Source organism: Felis catus, chromosome B4 (assembly GCF_018350175.1).
Source record: "Felis catus isolate Fca126 chromosome B4, F.catus_Fca126_mat1.0, whole genome shotgun sequence".
Lineage (NCBI taxonomy): Eukaryota > Metazoa > Chordata > Mammalia > Carnivora > Felidae > Felis > Felis catus.
In genome coordinates, this window is record NC_058374.1 from 127,433,058 (window position 1) to 127,457,769 (window position 24,712).

The 24,712-nt window shown below is 46.2% G+C and overlaps 1 protein-coding gene across 2 annotated transcripts in view; it reads right to left on the reverse strand.

The window, feature by feature from the left end:
• SYN3 (synapsin III) overlaps positions 1–24,712 on the reverse strand; it is a 465,836-nt gene that overhangs the window by 59,482 nt on the left and 381,642 nt on the right. For both annotated transcript variants that reach the window (XM_023257413.2, XM_019835455.2), the window contains exon 7: positions 16,269–16,331. In XM_023257413.2, coding sequence (XP_023113181.2) covers positions 16,269–16,331 — 63 coding nt within the window. The remainder of the gene's footprint in view (positions 1–16,268; positions 16,332–24,712) is intronic.

Consider the following 24,712-nt stretch of genomic DNA (forward strand, 5'->3'; position numbering starts at 1 on the left):
GCATGGCCAGCCACACAATTTCCCTCACAGAACAGAACAAATGTGAGTAGACGGAGTTTAACTTTGGGAGAAGAAATTTAAAAAAAAAATAAAATAATTATGGGGTGGGTGTGGGATAGAGCTTGAAAATGAGTAAGATCAAGAAGCATCTGAGATGCCTAATTAAAGAGCCAAAAATAAAAAGCAGCAACAGACTGGGTATGGGTCTAGTGATATATATACACCCACTAAGGCATATATATATATATATATATATATATATATATATATATACACACACACACACACACACACACACACACACACACAGGGTTCTAAAATACGACTGGCTCCCCTCTCTGCAGACTTGACCTGTGTTTCCTTCCCATGGGGGAGAGGAGATAGTAATAATTGGTAAGAGTGACGTTTTCTGAGCACTCAGTGTGTACTCAGCTCAGTGTGGAGCGGAATGTGCATACAATCACAGACAGCATCACCTTCCCACTGACTTAGCTTTTCTGGGCTTCAGTCTTCCCTCCTGAAAAATGAAGATAATCAGACTGCCCACCTCATGGAGCTGTCGTGATAATCACACAAGACACGCAAATAAAACACAGGGCCTGGCACTCGTAAGGGCTCAATGAATGGTGTGAGGCCATTCTTACCCTTATTCGTTTCCATAGGTACCTCCAACTCAAAATGTTGAAAACTGAGCTCATCCTTCCCGAATTTGCATTTCAGTGGATGGAATCATCATATTCTCCATTATCCTCTCCGGCCCAGCATCCAGTCTCTCAGGACATTCTTCCAAATCTGCTTTCCCATTTCTCTTGCCTACATCCGTATTTCATGCCTCACTGCCTCGGTTCCCGCCTGGGTTCAGCCCCTAATTTCTTCTCTGCACCTGCTACAGTTTATTCCTAATGGATCCCAGGGGCACTGATTTCCCCCTCTTCACCCCCACTCCTCTCTGTTCTCACACTGCTGCCTTACAAATCCAAACATGCCCATTGTCTGCTTACAGCCCACCAGTGGTGCACGCTTTCAGCTGGAAGATAAAGTGCAAATTCTAGAGAGCAGCAGAAAGTACATCTAGGGTCTGGCCCTATCTCCTCCCCAGCCTCACCTACTCTTCCAGCCCAGAGCTCTGGAATACTGGCCTTTGCATTAGCATCACCTGGGATCAAAAATTGCCAGTGCCTGGGCCCTATGCCAGCCAATCATGGCAGAGTCTCTGGGAGTGGGCCCCAAGCAAGGGTATAATTTCAGAGCTTCCTGGGTGCTTCCAAGGCACTGTTAAGCCTGGCGACCACTGTCCCCACCATACCTGGCAGCTTGTGATGCTCTCCTGGGCATCACACTTTTGTGTGTGTGGGTCCTGCTGCCTGGAATGTGTGAGTTTCTCAGCCTTATCCACCTGCTGTATGTGTCCCTATTGTTTGAGACACAACATAGCTCCTGCCTCATGGAAGTTTTCCTGGTACCCCATGCAGGTGCTCCCACTCCCACTGACATTTCCCTCAATCACAACTTAATTATTCATCAGCTGGCTGTCATCTCTATTAGAAAGGGAGCTTCCTGAAGGGGGTCCATGTTTATTTGTTGCCTCAGCACAGTGCCTACACATGCCTGGTTTTTAGGACAAATGAGTAGATCAATGAAATTTCCCCCTACATCATTGTTCAGTTTTATCTGGACTCCCTCATTAGCACTTGGCTGGTATTTCTGCTGTAGGGTTTACTTCATTCAGCTTGGATTGTAGTCAGCTGTCTACATGACCTTCCACCACCTCTCCCCAACTCTCTGGACTTATTTCCTGTCACTTGTCACCTCAAGCACTCACTCCAGCCCCATTAGCCCTCTGCCCATTCTTGGACTACACAGAGGCCCTGCCTCAGGGCTTTTGTATGTGCTCTTCTCTTGCTGTTATGCTCTTCTTCCATACATTCACATAGCTCATTCTTTCCTTCCTCTACATGTCAACTCACAGAAAGGCTTCCCTAATAATACCACCATCATGCTCATCTTGTTTCTTTTGTCTTCAGAGTCCTTCTCATCACCTGATGTGTCCTAGTTTTGTTTCTTCTTTTATTGTCTGCCTCCCACCATAGGATGTAAGCTTCATGAGGACAGGGACTTTGGGATGTTCATTACTGCATCTCCAGTGTCCAGAATAGTCCTAGGCATGTAGAAAGCACTCAATAAATGTTTCTTGAATAAATGAATGAATAAACATGCTGAGCTTTCCAGTGACTGAGGGCTTGTCAAACTGTGGGTTGAAATGGGTTATGAATTTAATGGGTCACAAACAACATCTTAAAAAATGAAATGGGGCGCACCTGGGAGTCTCAATCAGTTGAGTGTCCAACTTCGGCTCAGGTCATGATCTCACAGTGTGTGAGTTTGAGCCCCACATTGGGCTCACTGCTGTCAGCACAGAGCCTGCTTTGGATCCTCTGTCCCCTCTCTCTCTGCCCCTTCCCTGCTCACACTCTCTCAAAAAAAAAATTAAAAAATGAAATAGACTGGAACAATATGTATCAGAATGCCTTGCACATAGAGCAAGTTTTATTCTTTCAAATTTATCACAATATATGTTTAATATCTGGGAATCAGTAGGCAAGACAAGATCTACTACTTATTATGTTTTGCTATACAAATTTTTGGAAAAGCATTGCGTTAGACCAGGAATTGGCAAACATTTTCTATGAAGAGTACAATGGGAAATATTTTAGGCTTTGCAGACCATAAAAACTATTCAACTCTGATGTTGTAGTATGAAAGCAGCCATAGACAATATGTACACAAGTAGGCAGGGCTATGTTCCAATAAAACTTTATTGAAAAGACCAGGTCAGGGGTTGTGTTTGGCTTGTGGGTGGTAGTTTGCCAAGCCCTGCATTAGACTGTAGTCTAGTGTGAGCCTATGTGTTTTGTGTATAAATTCCCTACATTCAGAAGCCAAGTCGTTTTCATCTTGGGTCTTTTTTTTTTTTTAAGTTTATTCATTTTATTTTGAGAAAGAAAGAGAGAGAGCAGGGGAGGAGCAGAGAGAGGGAGAGAGAGAGAATCCCAAGCAGGCTCTGCACCATCAGCATGAAGTCCGATGTGGGGCTTGAACTCACAAACCGTGAGTTCATGACCTAAGCCAAAACCAAGAGTCAGACGCTTAACCGACTGAGCCAACCAAGTGCCCCACACCCCAGGGTCTTTTTAAAAAATTTATTTGTCTTAAGATTTTTATTTATTTTATTTAAAAAAATTTAATCCCAGTGTAGTTAACATACAAGGTTATTTTAGTTTCATCTCTGGATCTTAACCAAGAGTCGTCCATCCCAGAATCTAGCCCACTCTTTGCACATAACACACGTTCGTAAATATTTGCCAGAATATTCAATAAACATTTATGGAGTCCCCAACTCAGAATGGCTGAGTACCAAATCCATTAGCATTTGTTGAATGAATACAAGAGCCCTTGGCCTCAAGTTTTCGAAAGCCTCTGCCCCTCCTCCAATCCTTCTGAAGGCTGAGACCCAGGGCCCAAAGGATGTCCTCGCCCCAGCTGGCTTGGGTCATGTGTTGCCAGGGGTCAGAAGGAGTGGTGGGAAGTGATGAGAACAAGTGATGGGCTGTTTAGGCAACTGCCAAATTATTCTGCTTATCAGTTGGCTGGTCCCTTTCCTTTACTCTTCCCCGTAATAAATCAAAACTCCTACTGTTGTTCTCGAGTTCCCAGGTCACTGATTCTTTGGCCTGCATGTTTATAAAGTAACAGTGTGACCGTGAGATTGAGTGGAAGGGAAGGGAGGCAACTGACAAGTGTCAGCTCTGAAGGGCACACCTCAGCTTCCCAGGCTCTCGTGCATTGTACAGGGTGAAGGCAGGGACTTGCCGCTGTCCAGGGTTTCGGCCTCAGCCGGGAGGGGAGGTGGAGTCCGTGGGTGCAGCGGGTGCACCTGGCAAGTTTATAATCCAGCAGGGGAAGCTGATTTGGTTCAGATTTTAAGAGGACCCGGAACAGGAGCCTGCAAACCACAGCCTGAGGGCTACTGCCAATTTTTTGTGCGGCCCCCGAATATAGGACAGTTTTTAAGTGGTTGGGGAAAAAAAATCAAAAGAAGAATGATATTCTATGACACGTGAAAATGACATAAAATTGAAATTTCAGTGTCCATAAATAAAGTTGGATTGGAGCACAGCCATGCTCATTCATTTCCGTATTGTTTAGGGCCGGTTTCGTACTACAAGCGCAGAGGGGAGTAGTCACAACGGACCATATGGCCTGAAAGCCTAAAATATTTACCATCTGGCTCTGTATGGAAAAAGTTTGCTGAGCCCTGACTAGCTTGACTAGTTGACACAGACTAGCAGCACTGGTATCACCTGGGAGCTTGTTAGACTCCCGGACAGGCCCCACCCAGGCCTAGTGAATCAGAATCTGCATTTTAGTAAGGTCCCTAAGTGATCTGTAAGCAGCTGGAAATGTAGGAAGCATTTAGGTGCTAGTGGAAGTGAATCGATATCTTAAGTATCTATGCATATTTTTTTTCTTGAGAGAGAGAGAAAGAGAGAGAGAAAGTGCAAGTGAGGGACAGGGGGAGAGAGAATATTAAGTGGGCTCTCTGCCCAGCACAGAGCCTGATGCAGAGCCTGACTCAGAGCCCGACATAGGACTCGATCTCACAACTGTGAGATCATGACCTGAGCTGAAATCAAGAGTCAGATGCTTAACAGACTGAGCCACCCAGGCGCCCCAAGTATCTACAAATTTTTACAAGTGCTTTATCTCAAGCAGTCAGCAGGGGAATCCCTCACCCACTAGGGAGATATATATTAAGGTCATTTTACAGAAAAGAAATCAAAGACTCCAAGTGAAGTGTTCAACCAAAGTTATATACCTAGGCTGAACTGGGATGAACTTCTGGGTCCACTGAATAACCTGTGGCCTTAACTATTAGGCTCCATGGCCCCCAGTGAAGAGAGGGCAAGAGCCCACTCACCATCGGAAGTTGGAGGCACCCAACTGGTGCCCCATGGTGTTCAGTGGCCAACTGATAAGTTTTATTTGGCCTACGTGGTGTTTCAAATATTTGAAAATTACTTGCCAATATTTTAAAATCAAGGGAATTCATATCAGAGACCCAGAGAATTAGAATCAGATGATCAGGTTGCCCTGGCTGCATGGTATCTCAGGGCTTTCCCACTGGGGCTGAACTGTGATTGCTCATGCAGGTTGGCCTGGCCTTTCTGGGTCATTACAGTCCCCAGCTGGGCTCTTGACTCATTCTGGTGACTGCCAGTGGGCATCTGAGTTTGCCTCCTCTGGGTATACCGAGCTGCACTGACCACTGAGCATCTTGTTAAAATGCTGCATCTGATTCAGCAGGTCTGAGGACAGGCCTGTGTTCTGTTTTTAAGGGGCTCCCAAGTGATGCTGAAGCTGCCAGTCCTTCCAGAGAGTCCACTGTGAGTAGCTGGGCTGTTGAGGAGCTCAGGCTTGACTTCAGGGCTACACTCACTTGGCCTATCAGCCAGAGCATCTGGACAGGTGCTCTCGCTTCTGCTCCCTTGTCCCTTAGGGTGGCAGGAACCCCTCGGCCCTTTTCCTCAGTTGCCAACAGCCTCAGTTGCCAGCAGCTGCTCTTGACTCCACTGATTCCTCTAATGACAATCATTTCCTACAAGTATCACGACATGAAAAGGCATGAAGAGCATTCACAGTCCCACCACGCTGCCTCCTTAGTAGCATCTTCTGGCCTTGATCCTGGAATATGGGGTGTTGGTGTGAAGGTTTCTTGGAACTGGAGGCCAGGAGTTGAGGTAAGAGGATACGGTCTGCCAAAAGCATCTCATTTGTCTGCAGGCTGTCAGAGACTGCTGAAAATTGTGTTTAAGATGCCTGCTCACTCTGCCCCAAACACACACACACACACACACACACACACACACACACATGCACACACACACACACACAGGTGCACACTCCAAAATGTACTAAGCTCACTGTTTACACCCTTCGCTTGCTTTCCCTCACAAACAGCCCTGCTATTGCCACCTGTCAGCAGCAATGCCGGCTGCCCCTAAATGGACCTACTTCCAAGAAGGCAGAGGTGGTTTCACCTCCAGGAAGCTGGGTAGGAGACTGCCCTGTGCCACAGCTTCAGGGAGGTAGGCAGCCTCTGCTTGCCTCAAGACATTGCTTGTCTTGCCTGCGATAGTAAGAATAGGTTGCACCTGCACATTTTGGCTGAGGGAGGCCTCAGTGGATGCGTAGGCTGTTCTCCCAGTGGAACTGTCTGGAGGCAGTGTCCTCTTGGCCTGGGTGCCAGGAACAGTGGAAAGAATATGCAGCCTTCGCAGCATGCTGGGTGCGACCCTGTGCAAACAATTTTGCCTCCTCGATCTCTGCTTGTCTCATCTGAAAAATGGGTATCATGGTAGCATTATCCACTTCAAAGGACTGCTGGAGCCCGAACAGGCCTCCATTGTGGATGTATTTTATAAATTGTATGTGACCGTCTGATGCTGGGGGAAAAGTAAGGAGCAAGTAATCAGACTGTGGTAAATTATACAGAGCATTCCCCACCTCAACAGGCAGCATGTGCGCCCTCCTCTTTCTGAGGGGCTCCTCAGGTGATGACTTCTCTGATCTTTGTTACATACAATATCAAGATGGGTCAGTGGACAATGGTCAATGGACCAGGAAAACAGAGAAGAGAAAAAAAAAAAGAAATCTTACTGCTTCTCAATGTTTGCCAGTCCAAAAATATGCTGCTTTTTCATGGAGGAGTTGTATGGTGAGTGCATACGAGAACAGATAATTGATTCTTTCCAGATGAATCTGTTCCTGGGCCTTTGTCCCTCTTGACAAAATGGGTCTTGTAGGTGGTAGGGGTGCACACTGTCTTTAAAACACAGTCCTGGTAATAGTAATAGTTTTCTTTTTCTCCTTCTCATTGTCTTGCATCAGTGTCCTTGGTCTTGGCTTTGGGCCTGGGGTGAGATCAGTCCACCAGACAAGAGCAGTTCATATGAAAAGGTCAGTGCTGGTCTCCAAGGTACTGACATGTTTTTTGGGTGGAGCCCTGTGAAATTCTTTATAAATCAACTCTCCAATTAAGTTGGCGGGTCGCCTTATCAAAGGGAAGAGATGATTCCACCAGCGTGTTCCCAACTGTCCCAGGCAGCCTGGAGGAAAGGGCTGAAGGGCCTGCTGACCTTGATTCGAATCCTGCTTTCACCACTTAACAGTGACCTTGGGCAAAACAACTCTTGGAAACTCTGCAAAGCTGGGATCAGAAATACTTTTCAGGGTGCCTCTGGGGATCAGAGGAGATGTTAAAGGCACATAACTTGGCTCAGGGGCACTTGGAATTGTTAATACCCCCTCTCTTGTCCTTGTCCATCCTCATGCCTAGTCAGTTATGAGTGATCCCAGAGAAATCGCATAATCTGATCAAGGTCACAATGCTGGCAAATGGCAGAGTCAAGATGAGAACCCAAGGGAGTCCAAGTTCAAAGCCCATACTCTCCCTTGCGTACCTTCCCATCTCATGTTTATATGAGGCTTCTTACTTTTTAATGCTTTTACTCACTAGCTCTTCCAAGTGATGGGGTGAGGAAAATCAGGACTATTTCACGTATTTGACACACAGCACTTATGTGTTTCAACAACTTGCCCAGGTGGATGCTGCTGGCCTCAGAAATGCGGGCTGACTGGAGGACCCAGGCCAACCAAGAGCAATTCAGGGATGTGGGAATTGGCAGGGGAAATGCCACCAGTAGAGATCTAAGCCTTAAGCCCTCATGAGAAAAATGAGTTGATAACCCAGGTGACTTTGCCTTCAACATGACAAACGTCAGGGTAGACAGAGTCATAAAATGGCTGTTTTAGTTTGCTTCTGTTTGTGCTCAGAATCTTGGCATTTTGGCATCCAAAAGAAGAAAGAGACCTTTAGGACTCTCCAGAATATATATGTATGTGTGTGTGTGATACACACATGTATGTACAAATACTACACACACACACACACACACACACGGGCACGCAGAGTTGAACCTCATTATTTGTGGTAGTTATGTTCTATAACATTGCAGCAAATCCTGATTTAGTGAATACTGAACTATCGCTCCTAGGGGACATACAGGGTTCCTGAAAGCCTCTGGTCACAAGCCTTTTCATCAACTGATCAATACATAGCCTTGTTTTATGTGTGTTTCTGTTTAAAACCATCTTATTTAACATATATTGTGGATTTATTAACACTGAGCTAGTAGCCAACAGCATTATAACTCGTGCCTGAACAAAACTTACCTAACACATACTTTTTCTTTTCCCCCAATAAGAATCATCACAGCTTTCTTGAACTTAGGACTTCTTGCACTAGACAGCACTTCAGCCCTACACTTGTGTGTGTGTGTGTGGGGGGGGGTTATTTTAAACAATGAAATCACTACGAAAAAGTGTAAGAATGCGTAAGCGTGGCTCCAAATAGATGGAGAAGAGGACATTTGTGTACAGTACCAGAACTGAAATAAGGCAGAGTGTTGCCTTGTTTGAGCTCATTATTTGCTGCTCTGCACATGTCGGCGAATGACCATGAAAGTGCCATGATAACTGATTTTGGGCTTACAAATAAATTTTAGTGAGTGGGTGAATTTGTACACATGGAATGCATGAATAATGAGAATGGCGGTATACATTGTGCTTGTCGAGAGGACAACCTCATGCCAGAGACTGTGAGAAGGAGCTCAGTGCTTGAGATTTTTATTCGTGTGTAAAGGACTGACAGACCCTCTGCTAAGGGCCCATTTTGCTCAAGAGAAGCAGAGAATAAATGAAGCCAGTGGCTGTCTCAAGGGAGTGGCAGGGTAGGTAAGAGAAGACATGGGGGAGGTGGGAGTTGACAGGGAGGACAGTGCAGTGGGTGAGGGTCCCTCCCTGTCCCCCTTCATAGTCGGGCAGGGACCTTGAACACTCCTTCCCTGGAACACCTTGCTGGCTGGCTCCCTTCCCCTGCTCACACCCACTTTGGCTTCTCCTGAGCTCTCTGGCAGTCTCCCAGGTGCTGGGGAACCTTCTGGTTTCTTAACTGTTCCCCTGGGTTCCATTTGTCCATTTGCTCATTTTCTAGCCTCCTTCTCCGGACAGTGTTATTGGCCCACTACTCCTACTTGAAAAGTGGATGGTACTGGGGGAAGCTTACTGAGTGAGTCAGCCCAAGAGATGATACCAGAGTCCTGGTTGTTCAGAGCTGCAGACAGTAGCAGCCGTAGCCAAGAGGGGTGTGCAAGCCGCCTGGCTGCTGGGAGCCTCAAGTTTAGGAGCTGCCACCTCGATCCTCCAGACCAGATAGATGCAGGGACACCTCAACCCTGTCACTCCCCACTCCAGAATGAGAAGGACAGCAAACTCTGTATACACTGGGGAAGTGTTAGAATATCTGGGCTTATTAGCCTATGACCTTGTCAATGTCCTTCACCTCTGTGAACTCAGGTGCTAGAACCAGACTGGGCTTGTACCCCAACTCCACCACTTACTTCCCATGCCTCAGTTTCCTCATCTGTAAAGTGGGGATACCAACTGTACCTACCTCATAGGGTAGTTTTAAAGACTACAGTCAATAAGTGAATATATAAGAAGCACTTAGAACAGTGCCTGCACAGAGTAAACTCTATAAAGCATTAGCTTTTATCATTACTGTGGTTATTAGGTTACTGTTGTTATTACTGTTCTTATCTCTAAAGATAAGGAACAGGCTCAAAGAATCTCAAAGGTCTTTCTTTCCCCTTCCTGTTCTGTTCTTGGGGATGCTCTCTCACTGTGTGGCCTTGAGCAAGAGGCTTCTCCTCTTTGGGGCCCCACATTCGTATCTTCTGGATGAGGTGTCAGGACTCAAGCCGTGGGAGTCTGTGACTTTATGAAATGAGGGTAAGGCAAGTCCCAGGGTGGAGTTAGCTTGTCAGTTTGGCCTCTCCAGGGGATGTTGCCGAGATAAGCAGTTAAGTAATCAGAATAACAGTTTATATTTGTAGTGGGTTTTAAAAGTTCCTATCGCCTGAGTGTTTATCAGGCACCCTCCCAAGGCTTGATTGGTTTATTTTATCCTCATTATAACTCCAGGAGGGTGATATTGTCCCCATACTGGAGATGGGAAAATTGAGGTACAGAGATATTGAACACATCCCCAAGGACACACAGTTAGGAAACGGTAAATCTTGACCCAAACCCAAAACCCTGATTCCAGATTCTATAGACTTTACCCCCACATTATACTGGCAGTTAGCCTTGAAGTTGACTTCTAATCCTCTGACAGTAACCACCGATTCTCATCATTGGAAGGTATGTAGGAATCATCTCAAGGTGTTTTAACCTTTGGAAGGGTGAGAAGCTGAAAGAAACTATGGACCCCTTCCCACCCAGAAAGTTCGTACCATATCTGCACACAAACATATACACAGAACTGACTCAATTTCAGGGGTTTCAAACATCTCACATGATGTTTAAATTCTCTTGGAACCTCCCAGTAAGTATTCATCCTTGCTCCGACTCTGCATTGATGGGAACCTCTTACCTAAAGGACCGTCCATTTCATTAATGTTCACAAAGCTGTGTCATCGACACAGTTGACATTTGTTTGTTTCCTCCTAACTTTGATCCCGGTTTCAAATTGGTCCCATCCATCTTCCAATGACAATTCTCCACATTTCTGAAGATGCTGGTGACACCGTCTCTAGTGCTTCCAGGCTCGATGCCCCTTGCCTTCACCACTGAGTGCATTTCCCCCCAGGACACACTCATTCGTCAGCGGCTCTCTCAAACATCCAGAATGGATGTACAGCCCAGAACCCAATACAATCTTCTGGACATGGACTGACCAGGGCAGTGCAGGACTCTCACTTTGTTCTGGGTATCAGGTCTCCATTAATAGGTCCTAAGAGTGGATTACAATGTTTAGACCTTACTTTACTTTGAAATACACCACATATACACAGAACTGCATAGTACAAAGGCAACAGTTCAACGAGCCATCACAAAGCACACATCCACATAACCATCACTCAAGTCAAGGCCCTGAACTTTGCCCACTCTTGCCTCATCCCCAATACCACTCATTCGTCCTCCACAAAGGCAACTTCTACTCTTTTATGGTAATAATTTTGTTAAAAAATTTAAAATCTAAATATGTGCCCCATTTAACACTACAGTTTAGTTTCCCTGGTTTTTGAATTTTATATAAATGGAAGGATGTAAATAGTCATTCTTTTGTATCTAACTTATTTCACTCAATGAAATAAGCATGTGAGATGTATGCGTGCTGTTATATATAGTTGTAGTTCATTCATTCTCATTGCTGGTAGCTTTCTATTTGTCTGAATATACTTTAATTTATTTATCTAATCTATTATGAATGGATGCATGGGCTGTGCCCGGGTTTTGGCAATTATGAACAAGCTGTTGTAAACACTGGTGTATACATGCATGCATTTAAGCTGGCTATCCCTAAAAGAAGAACTTTTACGTAACTTCTCAGTGAGTGATATCAACCCGTACTCCAAAGCAGTTGTACAGATTCACCCTTTCAGTAGCTGTGTGTGTATGCTCCAATTCTCCCATGTCCTTGCCAACACTTAGCATTATTAATCTTTTTAACGTTAGCTATTCTGGTGGTCATTCAATGGCATCTTACTGTGGTTTTAGTTTGCATTTCCCTAATGACTAATGAGGGTGAGCCCGTTTTCATCTATTTATTGTCCATTTATGGATTAGAGGCTTTGGCAACTCCTTACTGATCTGACTCATACCGAAATTACAGCCAAATGAAATAGAGTCCCTGACAGATGATGCTGGTTACTCTTATCTCCTTTATTGACTTCATTTGGATTTTGGGTCCCCAGAGCAGGTCTGAACATTCTTTTTTTTTTTTTTTTTAATTTTTAATGTTTAAGTAATCTCTACACCCAACATGGGGCTCGAACTCATGATCCTGAGATGAAGAGTTATATGCTTTACTGACTGAACCAGCCAGACACCCCTAAACAGTCTTAATACTCATGACAGCTACAATTTATTGAGTCCCACTGTGTTCCAAGGCACTGAGCTGTGTGCTTGACATGCATAACATCTCCTAATCCTCACAACCAGTTTATAAGGTTGCTACTGTTATTATCTTCATTATACATATGAAGAAACTAAGGTGGGGGAGGCTAAGTAACCTACCTAAGGTCTCATAACAAGGTGTGTAACCTAGATTAACATCAATACCCTTAGCCACTATAACACGTGGCCTCCCAAACATGGAAACGTTTGGCTAGATTAAAAAATAAGTTAAAAAAATGCTGAAAAACTGAATAATAAAACGGGCATGGAACTGTCAAATGGAGAAGAATAATTGCAAAGTATGAGGAAGATTAAGGTACTGAGTAAGTAAAGAGTTCTTACAAATTAACAAAAGGACACAATACAAAAAATGGTCAAAGGTGTCTGGGGTCAAGTACGTCTGGGAAATTCAGCACGCCTTTCATGTTCTTTTACCACAACAATGTATATAAGCAAATTTATGACTCTTAAGTTCCACACTAAAAACTTACTTTAACACAGCATTTTCCAAGCCTATTTGACCAAAATAGGCTTTAACATCTGAATAATTATAATTCTTTGGAACAGACTTTGAAGCATGTTGAACTCTGTAATAACCACTGCTTCCTCTGGTTTCTGGACTGGTAAAGCTTTCAACAAAGGAAATGAAATTAGTTTTGTCCAGGGTTTCTCAACCTTGACACTATTGACATTTTGGGTTGTGTAATTCTTTGTTGTGGGCTTGTCTTAGGCGTTGTGGGATGTTCAGCAGCATCCTTGGTCTCTACTCAGTAGATGCCAGATGACAGTAGTACCACTCCCCCCCCCCCCCGCCCCCGCTCCCAGTTGTGACAACCAAAAGTGCCCCTTGGGAGCCAGGATTCCCCTCCCCCATAAGAACCACTGGTCTGGCCTGATTTCTAAAGAACTCAGGGTGCTCCCCATGATTACCTCCTACCTGAGTGCTCCCCAGACTGCATAGCATTTCACTACCTGTTGATTTCTGTGCCTTGTGACAGCCTCTATTCTTTGTAAGAGAGTACCAGTCCATCTCTTGTCTTGTTTGTTAGAACTGCCTTTACTTCCATGCACAGCAAACCACGTACAGTTCCCCAGGCAGGGGACTTCTTTCCACCTTTCCATCCTCTAGGTGGAATTAAGCTCTCTTCTTCAATCTCCATACTCACTGCACACCCTTCTATCAGACTCGCAACACACATTTTACCTATTGAGGTGCCTGTCTCCCCAGTTCCTTGACAGCAGAAACTAGGTCCTGTCCATCTTCTGACTCTCAGCACTGAGGAGGTGCTAATCAATATATATGATCAAAGGAGCAAAATATAATTGAAGATGGGTCAGTGGGGACCTAGGTGGATTTCCAACAACACTGAGTCCATTGGTAACCTCTTTACCAGTTTCCTCTTAGGAAAGTTCTCCTTGCTGGTCTCCAGGAAGACAATCTTCTTCCTTGAGAGAAGTCAAACTACCACAGAAGGTACCAATTTTGTGTTTCTCCCTCTCAGACATGAATATGACATCATCTGCTCAGTCGGCATGTCCAGGCCTTTCCCGATAGTTTTCTCATTCCAAACTGAAGGAGAAAAGCCCTTTTCCCTTGATGTCAGCACTTCTGCAAACCCTGGTTTATTCTAGCCGGTGGCACTTTTTATCCTTGGATATGTATGCATCTTCCTTTCCATGTTTTGGGAATCCCTTTGGGCCTGAGTTTCTCAGAGCACCCCTTCCTCCAAGCATTGAATCAGTGTCTTTAAGTGTTTCCTGTCTGGGATCATTTGAAGTCTTAGAAACAAAATTTAATTCTTGGGAAGTCTCTAACTCTACCAGAATTGTCCAAGATGGTGGCAGTGGGCAGAAAGAAAGGGACGGGTTTGAGAAACTTTAACAATGGCAAATGACAAGACTTGACAACCATTTGGAAATGGAGGAGGGAGATGACTCCAAGATTTCTGTTCTGAGACAACAGAGGGGCTGGCAATTCCTGCTGCAGAGACGGCCCCAGGAGGAAGAGGGGAAAGACCAGGACAGGGAGCACACTGCCGGGACAGTTAGAGCCTGAGGTTTCCACGGGAGACAAGGTGGGGATGGAGTGGAGGGAACTGGATATAAGAGCTTGGGCTCTGGCTGGGAAATGGGACGGAGGACTTGGCATGCAGGTGGCCGCAGAAGCTGAGAGAGCAGACGAGCGCTTAGATCGCGTGTGCTGAGGGCACAGACACATTAAAGATGGTGCAGCAAGAAAACCACATGAAGGAGACTGTGAGGGGTAGTTGGAGATAGAGGGGCATGGGTCAGAGGCCACTGAAGAAGGAGTTTTGGGACACAAGGGGTGGCCAGCAGCTTTAAGTGATACAGGGAGGTCAGCTCCTATATGGACAGAACAGTGCCTGCTGACTCAGCAGCAGAGGGTCACTGAGCACTATGGTGAGGGCAGTCTCAGGGGAGTGGAGGGGCTCTAGCCAGTGGCAGGGGTGCAGGAGGGATCGGGAGGAGGGCAGGTGTCTAAAGAGGGAGTCACTCATCTATCCACTTGCCCAAAAAGCTGAGGGGCCACTGGGCACCAGGGCCATTTTGGGCCCTGGGAGATGGTAGTGGACACATAGGCAATATCCCTGCGCTCGTGGTGTGTATTTTCAGGAAGATGTAGTATTTTATTTTATTTAAAAATATGTAAAAAATTGTTTTTTTACATTTTATTAATTTTTGAGAGAGAGAGAGAGAGAGAGAGAGAGACAGAGCACAAGTAGGGGAGGGGCAGAGAGAGAGGGAGACACAGAATCCGAAGCAGGCTCCAGGCTCCGAGCTGTCAGCACAGAGTCCGACGCGGGGCCCAAACCCACGAACTGTGGGATCATGACCTGAGCCGATGTCAGTTGCTTAACCGACTGAGCCACCCAGGCGCCCTGGAAGATGTAGTATTTTAGAAGGAGGACTCATTTTAAGGATGGTTGTTAGGATCATTGCCATTTGACAGAGAAGGGCCAAGAGAGGTCAGATGGCAACTGGTACAAGTTCACACCAATGTCAGAGCCGTGGGTCAGGCCCTGACCCATCTGGCCCTTCTCACTCTTTGCTGCCTGAAGGAGATGGACTTTAGGTGGGAACAGATGGCACAGAAGACATAATAGGGTGGAAAAGAATAAAGGTACCAGGTGCAGGATTATTGATGGCTGGGCCGGGCCCACCCAGATCAAGATTTGTATTTATTTGAGCCAGAGGCTTGAGAGATGGCCTGTGGTAGCCCCCACACTTCCCCACATTCCCACCCCTCTTATTTAGGAGAACATCTCCCTTTCCTGTGGGAACCCTGATCCACACAGTTCAAGTGGGGCTGCAAACATCTCCGCATGCACTTGTTAGGCTCAGGAACCCAGGCAAAGCTGACCAGTGTCCCTCCATGGGATTTATACAGAGACGCTGGAAAGAGACAAGGTCCTTTTTCCTCTGGGACAGTGAGCTTGGGGACCAGGGCAGGCCACCCACAGCCACCTTCACTACCTGAAGTAAATACTAGGCAGAGATAAAAGGGTCAAGAAATACAGGAGACTGAGCTCTGATGGTATCCTTTGGGCTCCTGGATCCAGCTCTGCCTGAACCTATCAAGAACTATCCCAGACTTCCTGGTGGCTTGAACCAATGAATTATCCTTTGCTTCTTGATTTTGAGTTTCTATACTTGCAGCTGAAAGAATCTGACCAATACAGTTTGTCATGCTATGTCAGCTGTGACTGTGTCCAATATATGATTTACTGTTGCAGAAGCTAAGTGATTCTAGGGGTTTCCTCCACGGAGCCATACATATTCACCTCCTTCTAGGTACTAGCCCTGTAAGTGGCAGGGAGATGACTAAGACATGAGCTTAGAGAGTAGCTGTGGAGATGATGACGGAACAAAGGCATCATCGTCTATAATATGCTTCACATCCATTTCCCCAAATGCACCATCACAGGAAACAATTAAGCTGGCAAATCCAGGTAGGGTTCAGCAGGTACAGGCCGAGCTGGAGACAGGCTCCAAGCTCAGAGGAAGGTGGGGTGGGGAGGAGGGGGTGCATCCTGCATCCTGGGCTCCTCTAACACTGTTCTGGGTGGCTGAGCTAAGGTGGGGCTGGAGGGGGACAGAGGAAGAGGGGAACAAGTAGTCTGGGGAGGCTGTGTGAATATTAGTGTGAGTATAAGAGCTGCTTCTCATACCTTTCCCATTCCGGCGTGGGCGTGTCCCAGCTTGACCACCACAGGGAAGTGTGGGGCTGTGAGCTGTAAGAGACCAGAGGAAATCGCTCATTAGCATCCCAAAGCATTGCCACCAAGACTCTGGGCACCACCTGTTCTGGAGAAAGATTCAGTCATCCGCTATTACCAGGAATCCCCACAAGAATGCTCTGACAGATGGTCATTCTGCTGCTGCTCAAACACCCTACATGCCAGCGAACTGGGCTTCCAAAGGAAGCTCTGAGTATTTAAAGCCAGCCTGCCTGGGGCACCCACCATTCTGGAGAGACGGTAGGAAGCTTTCAGATCCTGGCTTTACCACTTGTGCAACCACAGACAAGCTCTGCAAGGATCTGTGGCTCAGTTTCCTCATCTGTAAAATGGGGATGATGAGTATCCATCCCATAGGGTTACTGTGAGAATCAAACAAGCTATTACATGGAAATCTTTACATTGTAAGTACTCAGCGAATGAAAGCTTCATTACTCCATCACGGTTCTGCCTTACGTTATCCTTGAAAAAAACCTTCAAGTATCTGGAAACTCATTCCCTACCCCAGTCCCTATCCAGGCCACCCTAGCGGGTGTCTTAATAATAGTGGTCATGCCCACATGGGCACACACATTTACTGGCAGCACAGTGCTGGGCGCTGTTCTGAGTGACTGTCCTGTATCATCTCCCTTAGAGAGCCACATTACTTGTCTAGTTGGCTCCCTATAGAATCCTCAGTTCCAAGAACACTGCCTGACCCAGGGAAGGTGCCCAGTCTTCTCAGCAAGACCTATTAGAGGCATACATGCTTCTCCTTATGACACAGAGGAAGACAGGGCACTACAAACATTAGGTGCTCACCTATCCATACCCGTGGTCACTCTACTGGGAAGTGAGGGCACTAGGTTCAAACCCAGGCTAGGCATCTCCTCCTTCATTCGGTTCCTATGTTGCTTGAGATGTGTTTGTTTGGTGTCGGGAAGTCTGTTTGGAGGTATTTGAGGGCAAAGGTCATCCCTTTTAGTTATTTAGTAATAATATCACTCCCCCTACTTGGATCAACCCAGCCAGGGGTGATCATGTTACTCTCTGTGCTGTCTGTTCTGGTGCTGGTCATTCTGTCCTGGCTTGTCTCCTGACAGTGCTGTCCATCCTGACCCTCTGGGTGCCTTGAGAGGAGGAACCTGGCTCTTCTCTCTTGGTGCCCAGAGTCTAGTCTGACCTGGAGGTGAGGCTGTAGGTGCCATGGAAGGGTCCGCTGTGGGTCCCAGAGCCATTCGATGGGCCTCGTCTTATTTTACGCACGCAGGGGCTCCATCAGGCAAGCAGGGGAGGTATGTTTTTAATCGCCATTTCACAGGTAGGACACTGAGACTCAAGGTAGGTGCTGGGAAAGGGTGGAATTAGGACCTGAACTTGGGCCTGTCAGACCTCTAAGTCTGATGTGAACTGTTTCCCCTAAGATCTGGCTCAGGGCTTCCTGCAGTAGATGTTGAATAAAAAAATTTCCCTCTTAATTTCGGCTACCATTGATCATATCTTGGTGCCTAGAAAGAACAAATGCATGTTTTTTTTTTTTTTAAGAGCAATATTTGATTTTGAGTCCAAAAGCAATATGTACTCACTATAAAAAGTTTGGAAAATATAATAAAGTGTTATGTTGTTATTACACAGAAGATAATAAAAATCACCCTCAGACGTGTATTATCTGCTGATCTTCTTTTTTATAAATCCATATTTTTTTTCATTTGCTCTACATTGTGAGTATAGTGAATACCTAATTTTGCTTCCTGTTCCTTCCACTTACTGTTCTGTGATAACTATCTTCCCCGTGGTGATTACTTGATAGTTTAATAGTTACTATAAAATATTTCACAGATGAAAAAAGACTTAGGGAGCAATACCATGGACACCCCCTCACTTAAGAAATAAACCACTGCCCACACAGATGAAGCCCCTGATATGCCTTCTTATCACACTCCCTCCCTCCCACCCAGAGGTTATAATCATTATACAAATTCTATGTTTATCACTGCCTTGCATTTACTCATATTTTAATTACTACATATGATTCTCAAACAACACACACTCCACAATTTTAAACTTTATGTGTAAGTGGCATCAAAAGAATCTATTCTTGACAACCCTTTTTGCACATTATGTTTGTGAGATTCACGTGTGCCCATCTATCTAGTGTGGGTTCATTTTTATTGAACACGTTACCATTTGTTCACTTCCTGCTGATGAACGTTTAGGCGATTTCTATTTTTCCAATGATAAATAATAATAGTATAAACATTTGTTTTTTAATGTTTATTTTTGAGAGAGAGAGAGAGAAAGCAGAGACAGAGGGAGAGACAGAGAGAATCCCAAGCAGGCTCCGTACTGTCAGCACAGAGCCCGATGTGGGGCTTGAACCCACGAACTGTGAGATCATGACCTGAGCCGAAACCAAGAGTCAGAAGCTTAACCCACTGAATCACCTATGTGCCCCTCGACTAGTACAAACATTCTTGAACTCGATCCCCTCTGCACCTGCAGGGGAGTCTCTCTGGGGCAGGGGTAAGAGGCCTGGAATTGCTGGGGCCGGGCAATGCTCCTCTCGTTTTTGCCAAATATTGCCAAATTTGGTCGCCAAAGTGGCTGTACTGACTATGCTCTCACAGGCAGGGAAAGAGCTCCCAACACTTGAGGTTGGAAAGACCTGCATTTTACCAACCTGAGGGATGTGAAGTAAAATGAATCGATGCATTTTCACCAAGTGGCTTTTGTTCCCCAGTAGAGCTGTCACACCCAGCCATCCACTCACAGACCCTGGAGACCCCCAGCAGTCCAAGAACTGCCCAGGTCACTACTGGGGCTTCATCTCCATGTCATTGTAAGGTGGAACGGGAGGTGAGGGGGAACGGGTGTGCTCTGTCTCCCCCTCCTCCTCTCCCGGCCTGATTATCTCCCCACACACTGACGGGTACTGGAAAGAATGTGGATGTTGCAGTTAAACTTACTCTCTCATCTGGGGCTAGATATTTAACCTCTTCAGAACTTAGCTCTCTGATCTGCAAAGTGGGAATGATGATGCCTAACTCATGTGGCTGTGTGGGGGGAAGAAGAAATGAAACGAGGGATGTAAAACTGCTTAGCACCAAGGGGAGGTTCGAACTCAACGTGTAGAGTAGGACTGAGCAGAGGAAGGAGCTAACACCTGCTCTGTGGGGTAAGGAGATGAAGGAAGGCTTGATGGAAGAGGAAGGAGAGCTAGAGGCTGCTGCTTGGTAGTATGTGATAGTATGGCAGAGGGGGAAATGAAATCCAACAAAGGAAAATCGGGGGGGCTATGCCAGAGGGAATAATCAGAGGTAATTAAAGGCTGTGGCACTTTTAACCTGGAAGAACCTAGCAATCATCTTGTATACCCCCACGCGGCCATGTGGTGGTAGGTAGAATTTCTAGGAATTCTCCCCGAGATGTCCCCCTCTAACCTCTGGAGGCTGATGAGATCATCATATGAAGTCTTACAATGATTGTTTTACATCATATGGCACACATGACCCTAAAGTATAGAGATTATCTGGGAGGACCTAATCAGATCACATGAGCCCTTAAGAGCGAGAACCATCGCAGGTCGGTGGAAGAGGGAGGCAGACAGATTCAAAGCATGAGAAAGTCTCAGCACACTATTCCTGCTTTGAGATGGAGGTGGTCACTTGAGAAGGAATGTGGGCAGCCTGCCGGAGCTGAAGGTGGCCCCTGGCTGGTAGGCAGCCAGGAAGTGGGGACCAGAGGCACACTGTGGCAAAGGACTGGATTCTGCCCTAACAGGAATGAGCTCGGAAGGGAATCTTGAGCTCCTGGAGAAAATGCAGGATGCTGGCACTTTGATTTTGGCTTTATGAGACCCTAAGCAGAGAACCTTGACCTGCCATCCCGGACTTCTGATCTACGGATCTGTGAGGTAATAAAGAGGTGTTCTTTTCAGGTGCTTGATTTGTTAGCGTGGCAATAGGAAACTAACACATGTGTGTGTCCTCCCAGAAACTGAAGCCCAAAGAGTAAAAGTGATTGTTTTCGTGCCATACAACAGAACGAGAAGTCAAGGCCATGAGTTTTGGCTCTCAGTCAAGCACCCTCTCTATCAAGGCACACTTCTCTGGGGACCACGTGCATATCTAGAGTGCAATAAATTCTTTCTCTTAATTATAACGACCGATAAAACAATATCAGATAAAATCAATTCAGGAATTGAGTGAGGACGAAGTGGTGACACTATGCGTTATGCTGTGCAGGACACAAGATTGAGACAAGATCTCTTTGTTTTAGAGGGTGGGCTGTGCAATGAACGAGCAGAACAGGGTGGCATGGTGGGCAAGTCTGGAGTGGGTGGAGTCATGAGCAAGTCTCCGTAAGAAAGGAAGGCTCTCTGGGTGCCTGGATGGCTCAGTGGGCTAAGCATTGGACTCTTAACTCCAGCTCAGGTCATGATTTCCCTGTTTGTGGGTTTGAGGCCCCTGCACTGACAGCATGGAGCCTGCTTGGGATTCTGTCTCTCTGTGTCTCTGCCCCTCCCCTGCTCACACACTCTCTCAAAATAAATAAAAATAAAAATTAAAAATAAATAAAGTGATGCTTTAAAAAGTTGAAATAATAGCCTTCAAATGACCGTAGAAATTCAAGATGAGGATGGTCCACAACCTCACCACCTAACCAAATCAATATTTGTATCGGTCCGTATTCCTTTATAAAGTTCATTTAGAATTCCAATTAAAAAATGGGATATTCTTGAATTTAAATAAATTAAAAAAACAAAAAATGGGATATTCTGCAATCATCTTAGAGATAGAATTTTGCATCTGTCTTCTCTAAGTTTTTTCCTACTTTGCCATAATCTTTTTTATTTTTCTCATATCCCTCCCCCACTCCCCAGCCCAGGTAACTGATCTCACCTGCCTGGTGTATCTAATGTGTTCTCCTGCTCACTGCTTGTCATGCTCAGGTTTGTAAACACATATGGACATACATGGTTGAGGCTGATGTTTGTTTTTTCAAAAATGGCTCTCCTCGCTGAATATCGCGCCATGCACACTCCCTCTCCCAGGATGGCAGGTTCCCCCTTAACCCAATGGTTTGAAGCTTCACAATATTCTACAGGACACAGTGCCACAATCAGCCACTTTCCTGTTAGTAGACATTTGTGTAACATTCTCTCTCCGTGTGTCTGTTTCTGTCTCTGTCTCTGTGCTATTGCAGGCAAGACCACCAAATATCTTTGTACAGGTGTCCTTACAAACCAGTGTCTTCATTCCTAGAGGCCAGGCCAAGAACTTTTCATGGGGGACAATCAGCAGAATATGGAGACATTCTGATAGGTTTCTCCAGTGGTTTCCAAGAGCTCAGGAAATGAAGGTGGTGCCACGGTACTGCACCCTGGGTGAGACCGCCCACCATATAATCTCCCAAGCTAATGACGACTGCATGTGTGGAGTGTCTTGTAACAACAAGGGATGGTGCTGGGCACTTTATGTATGGCAGCATCTTTCCCTCCCCACGAGACAGAGAAGAGATGAGAGGCAAGCCATGTGTCCAGGGTTAGAGAGGTAAGGACGGTGGGGCTTCTCCACCGCCTCCCATGTTCCCTCCCCTTTCCAGCTTTCCCTTCCCAAGCTGTTCGAATGGGCTTCAGAGGCCATTCCCATTTCCACTCATCTGCAACATGCCAGCCCCTCCCCTGAACACAGACAGGTCACAGAGGACAAAAAACATCTTGTCGGCTATTTTCTCTCTTCCCTTCCCAACAATAGCTTTATTTAGTCCCCTTGGGGATGGGAGGCCGCACCAGCCTCTCACAGGCTCCTTGTCCCGCTCACATGCCCCGGGTGCTCCAGAGTTCAGCACTGTCCAATGGCGTGAGAGGCCCGACATCCTGTTAGAAGGGGCAGATCAATTTTTGAAACCACAGATCCCCACCCTGATAAGGGCCCTATTCAAAAGTCTCCCAAGAAGCCAGAATAAGTGGGGGTGGCCTAGGGCTCATGCTGGCCGTTCTCTTGGGGGGGTGGAGTCAGGGCAGAGTGAGTCCAGATCAGCGCTGTATCAACTTCACTTTCAAGCCACGGGGTTGGAGAGCTGGGGCCTGAGTGGTCTGGTTCAGCTTCCCCCTGAAGGAGGAAATCCCCTCTATATTCATGATGCTCTGGAGATTTCAATGCGTTCAGTGTCTGTTCCTGGTTAAGAGTGGAGACAACGAGTCCTGGAAGAGTCTGGGGGAGGAAATCAAGGGCTAAAGAAGTCTGGGAAGATTTCAGTGAGGAGATGGACCTCCATCCCATGCCTGCAAGGCTCTGCCTGATCTAGCTCTTGCTTACTTCTTCTGTTTCATCTTGTGTTTCTCCCTCCTCCCCACCTCAACCCCTGCCTACCAGTTATGTACCACCCCACAGGCCTTTCAGTTCTTTACTGAATGGGCCACACTCCCTCCAACCACAGGGCCTTTACACATGCTGATCTCCGTCTCTAAAAGACTCTACCTAATGATCAATAAAATAATATTAATTCTAATCAATTCAGTGGGCACTAATTGAGTGAGAACTATGAGGCTGGCACTGTGTTTTGTGCTGTGAAGGACACACATAAGATTAAGACAAGGCCAATCCCTTCTCATACTTGGGGTCTCAATTGAAATTCTCTGTCCCCAGAGTGTTCCCCTGGACACTGGTCTAGAGTAGGTGCTTCCTGTTGTCTTTTCTATCACACCCTAAACTTTCCCTTCATAGTGCTAGGCAGCAAGTGTGATTATATGTTTATTTCCTTTGTGTCCCTCTCTCTGCTCCCCTGTAGGTGCTCTGACGAAACAAGGTGCTTAGCTTGTTTTGTTTACCACCGTACCTCCAGGCTCCACACAAGGACTGGCATATAGTAGGTGCTGGGTATGCAGTATATTGTCAGATGGGTGTTAGACAAAGCCTCCCACGACAGGGAGAGATGTCATGTGCAGAAGGGCTGAGTCAGAAAGATTTTGGGCACAAGTTGCTGATGAAGTTGGTTTGAGCAGAGCCTTGTTGGGAAAGCAGTGGGAAAGAGGGTGGAAATATGGGGAGTGGCAAGGTTGGGGGTCCTTACACCAGAGGGAGGAGGTTGGGATGCATTCTGAGGGCACTGGGCAGCCATTGAGGGTTTGTGTGCAGACGGTAGACATATACACGTTTAGGAAGACTCTTCTGGAGGCTATGGTAACAGCAGCTCCCACTTTTGCAGCACTTAGAATGTAGCCAGCATGGTGCTAAGTACTTTACATATATCACCTCATTTAAGTATCTTGACGCTTCTTTGAGATAGCTCCTAATTTTAGCCCCATTTTACATACCAGGAAATGAGGGCCAACAGAAGTGAAGTTTCTTGACTAGGATTACTCAACAAGAAAGCAGGTGAGCTAGGATTTGGTCAGAACCCATCACCCTACTTCCACATGGTGCTGCTTCTGGATAATCATTCTATGCACCATCGAGCGCTTGCTTCCCATGTGCCCAGAACTGTGTCCGCTCATTTGATTTGACTGGGTGGGTGGGCAGGGGCCAGCAACCTGCTACTGCAGTAAGCAAGCAGTACAGAGCATGCAGGGATAGCATAAGCTTTGGCACCAGAGGACCCTAGAGTTCATATCTAGCTCCAGCAACTATGGTCGTGAGACTTTGGGCAAGTCACTGACCACTCTGTGACTCAGTCTGCTCATCCGCCAAACCGGAAGATCCTCGAGGAACTGACATTATAACAGATGTCAGTCATTAAACAGTCGCTGCCAGTGAAGAGGGTTACACTGAGTTAGGAGATGTCCAAGCTGGAACATAGGACAGCAAACCACACAAGCTCCTATTCCTTTCACAACTGGGACCTTGGGGGGCCCTTGGGCAGGGGGATGTCAAAGGCTGATCGATAGGACTCAGTCAGTCCTCGGATACAGGAAGGGGAGAAAACAGGGGAGGGAAGCCTGATGCCCAGGTTGTGAGTAGGTGGCATGATGAAGACTTTGACAGAAATGGGGTTTGTTTTGGGCATTAAAAAAAAAAAAAGATTCATTCAAGTGAGAGAGCAGCAATATCCCAACAGCTGCTTGATAATCTTAACCTTGGTATGTAGTATCTGATGGAATCTCCTCGGAGTTTAAGCACTGCACACAAAGACACTCCTGTCTGGAGAGAGGAGAATGGATAAGGTGACCTTTGACAGTCCTTTCCAATTTTATAATGTTGTGACAAACCCATAAATTACCACCCAGATGACTGAAAGAAGCGGGGACAACAGCTTACAGGACTCTGAGGATTCTGGTCCCTGTCTTCTTCCCCATCTCCATCTCACCCATGTTCCCCTATCAGCCTGTCTGTCCCAGCCTTGCTGGATTTCTTTCTGACCCTGATACTGGCTTTGCTCCTTCCAGCCACAGGGTC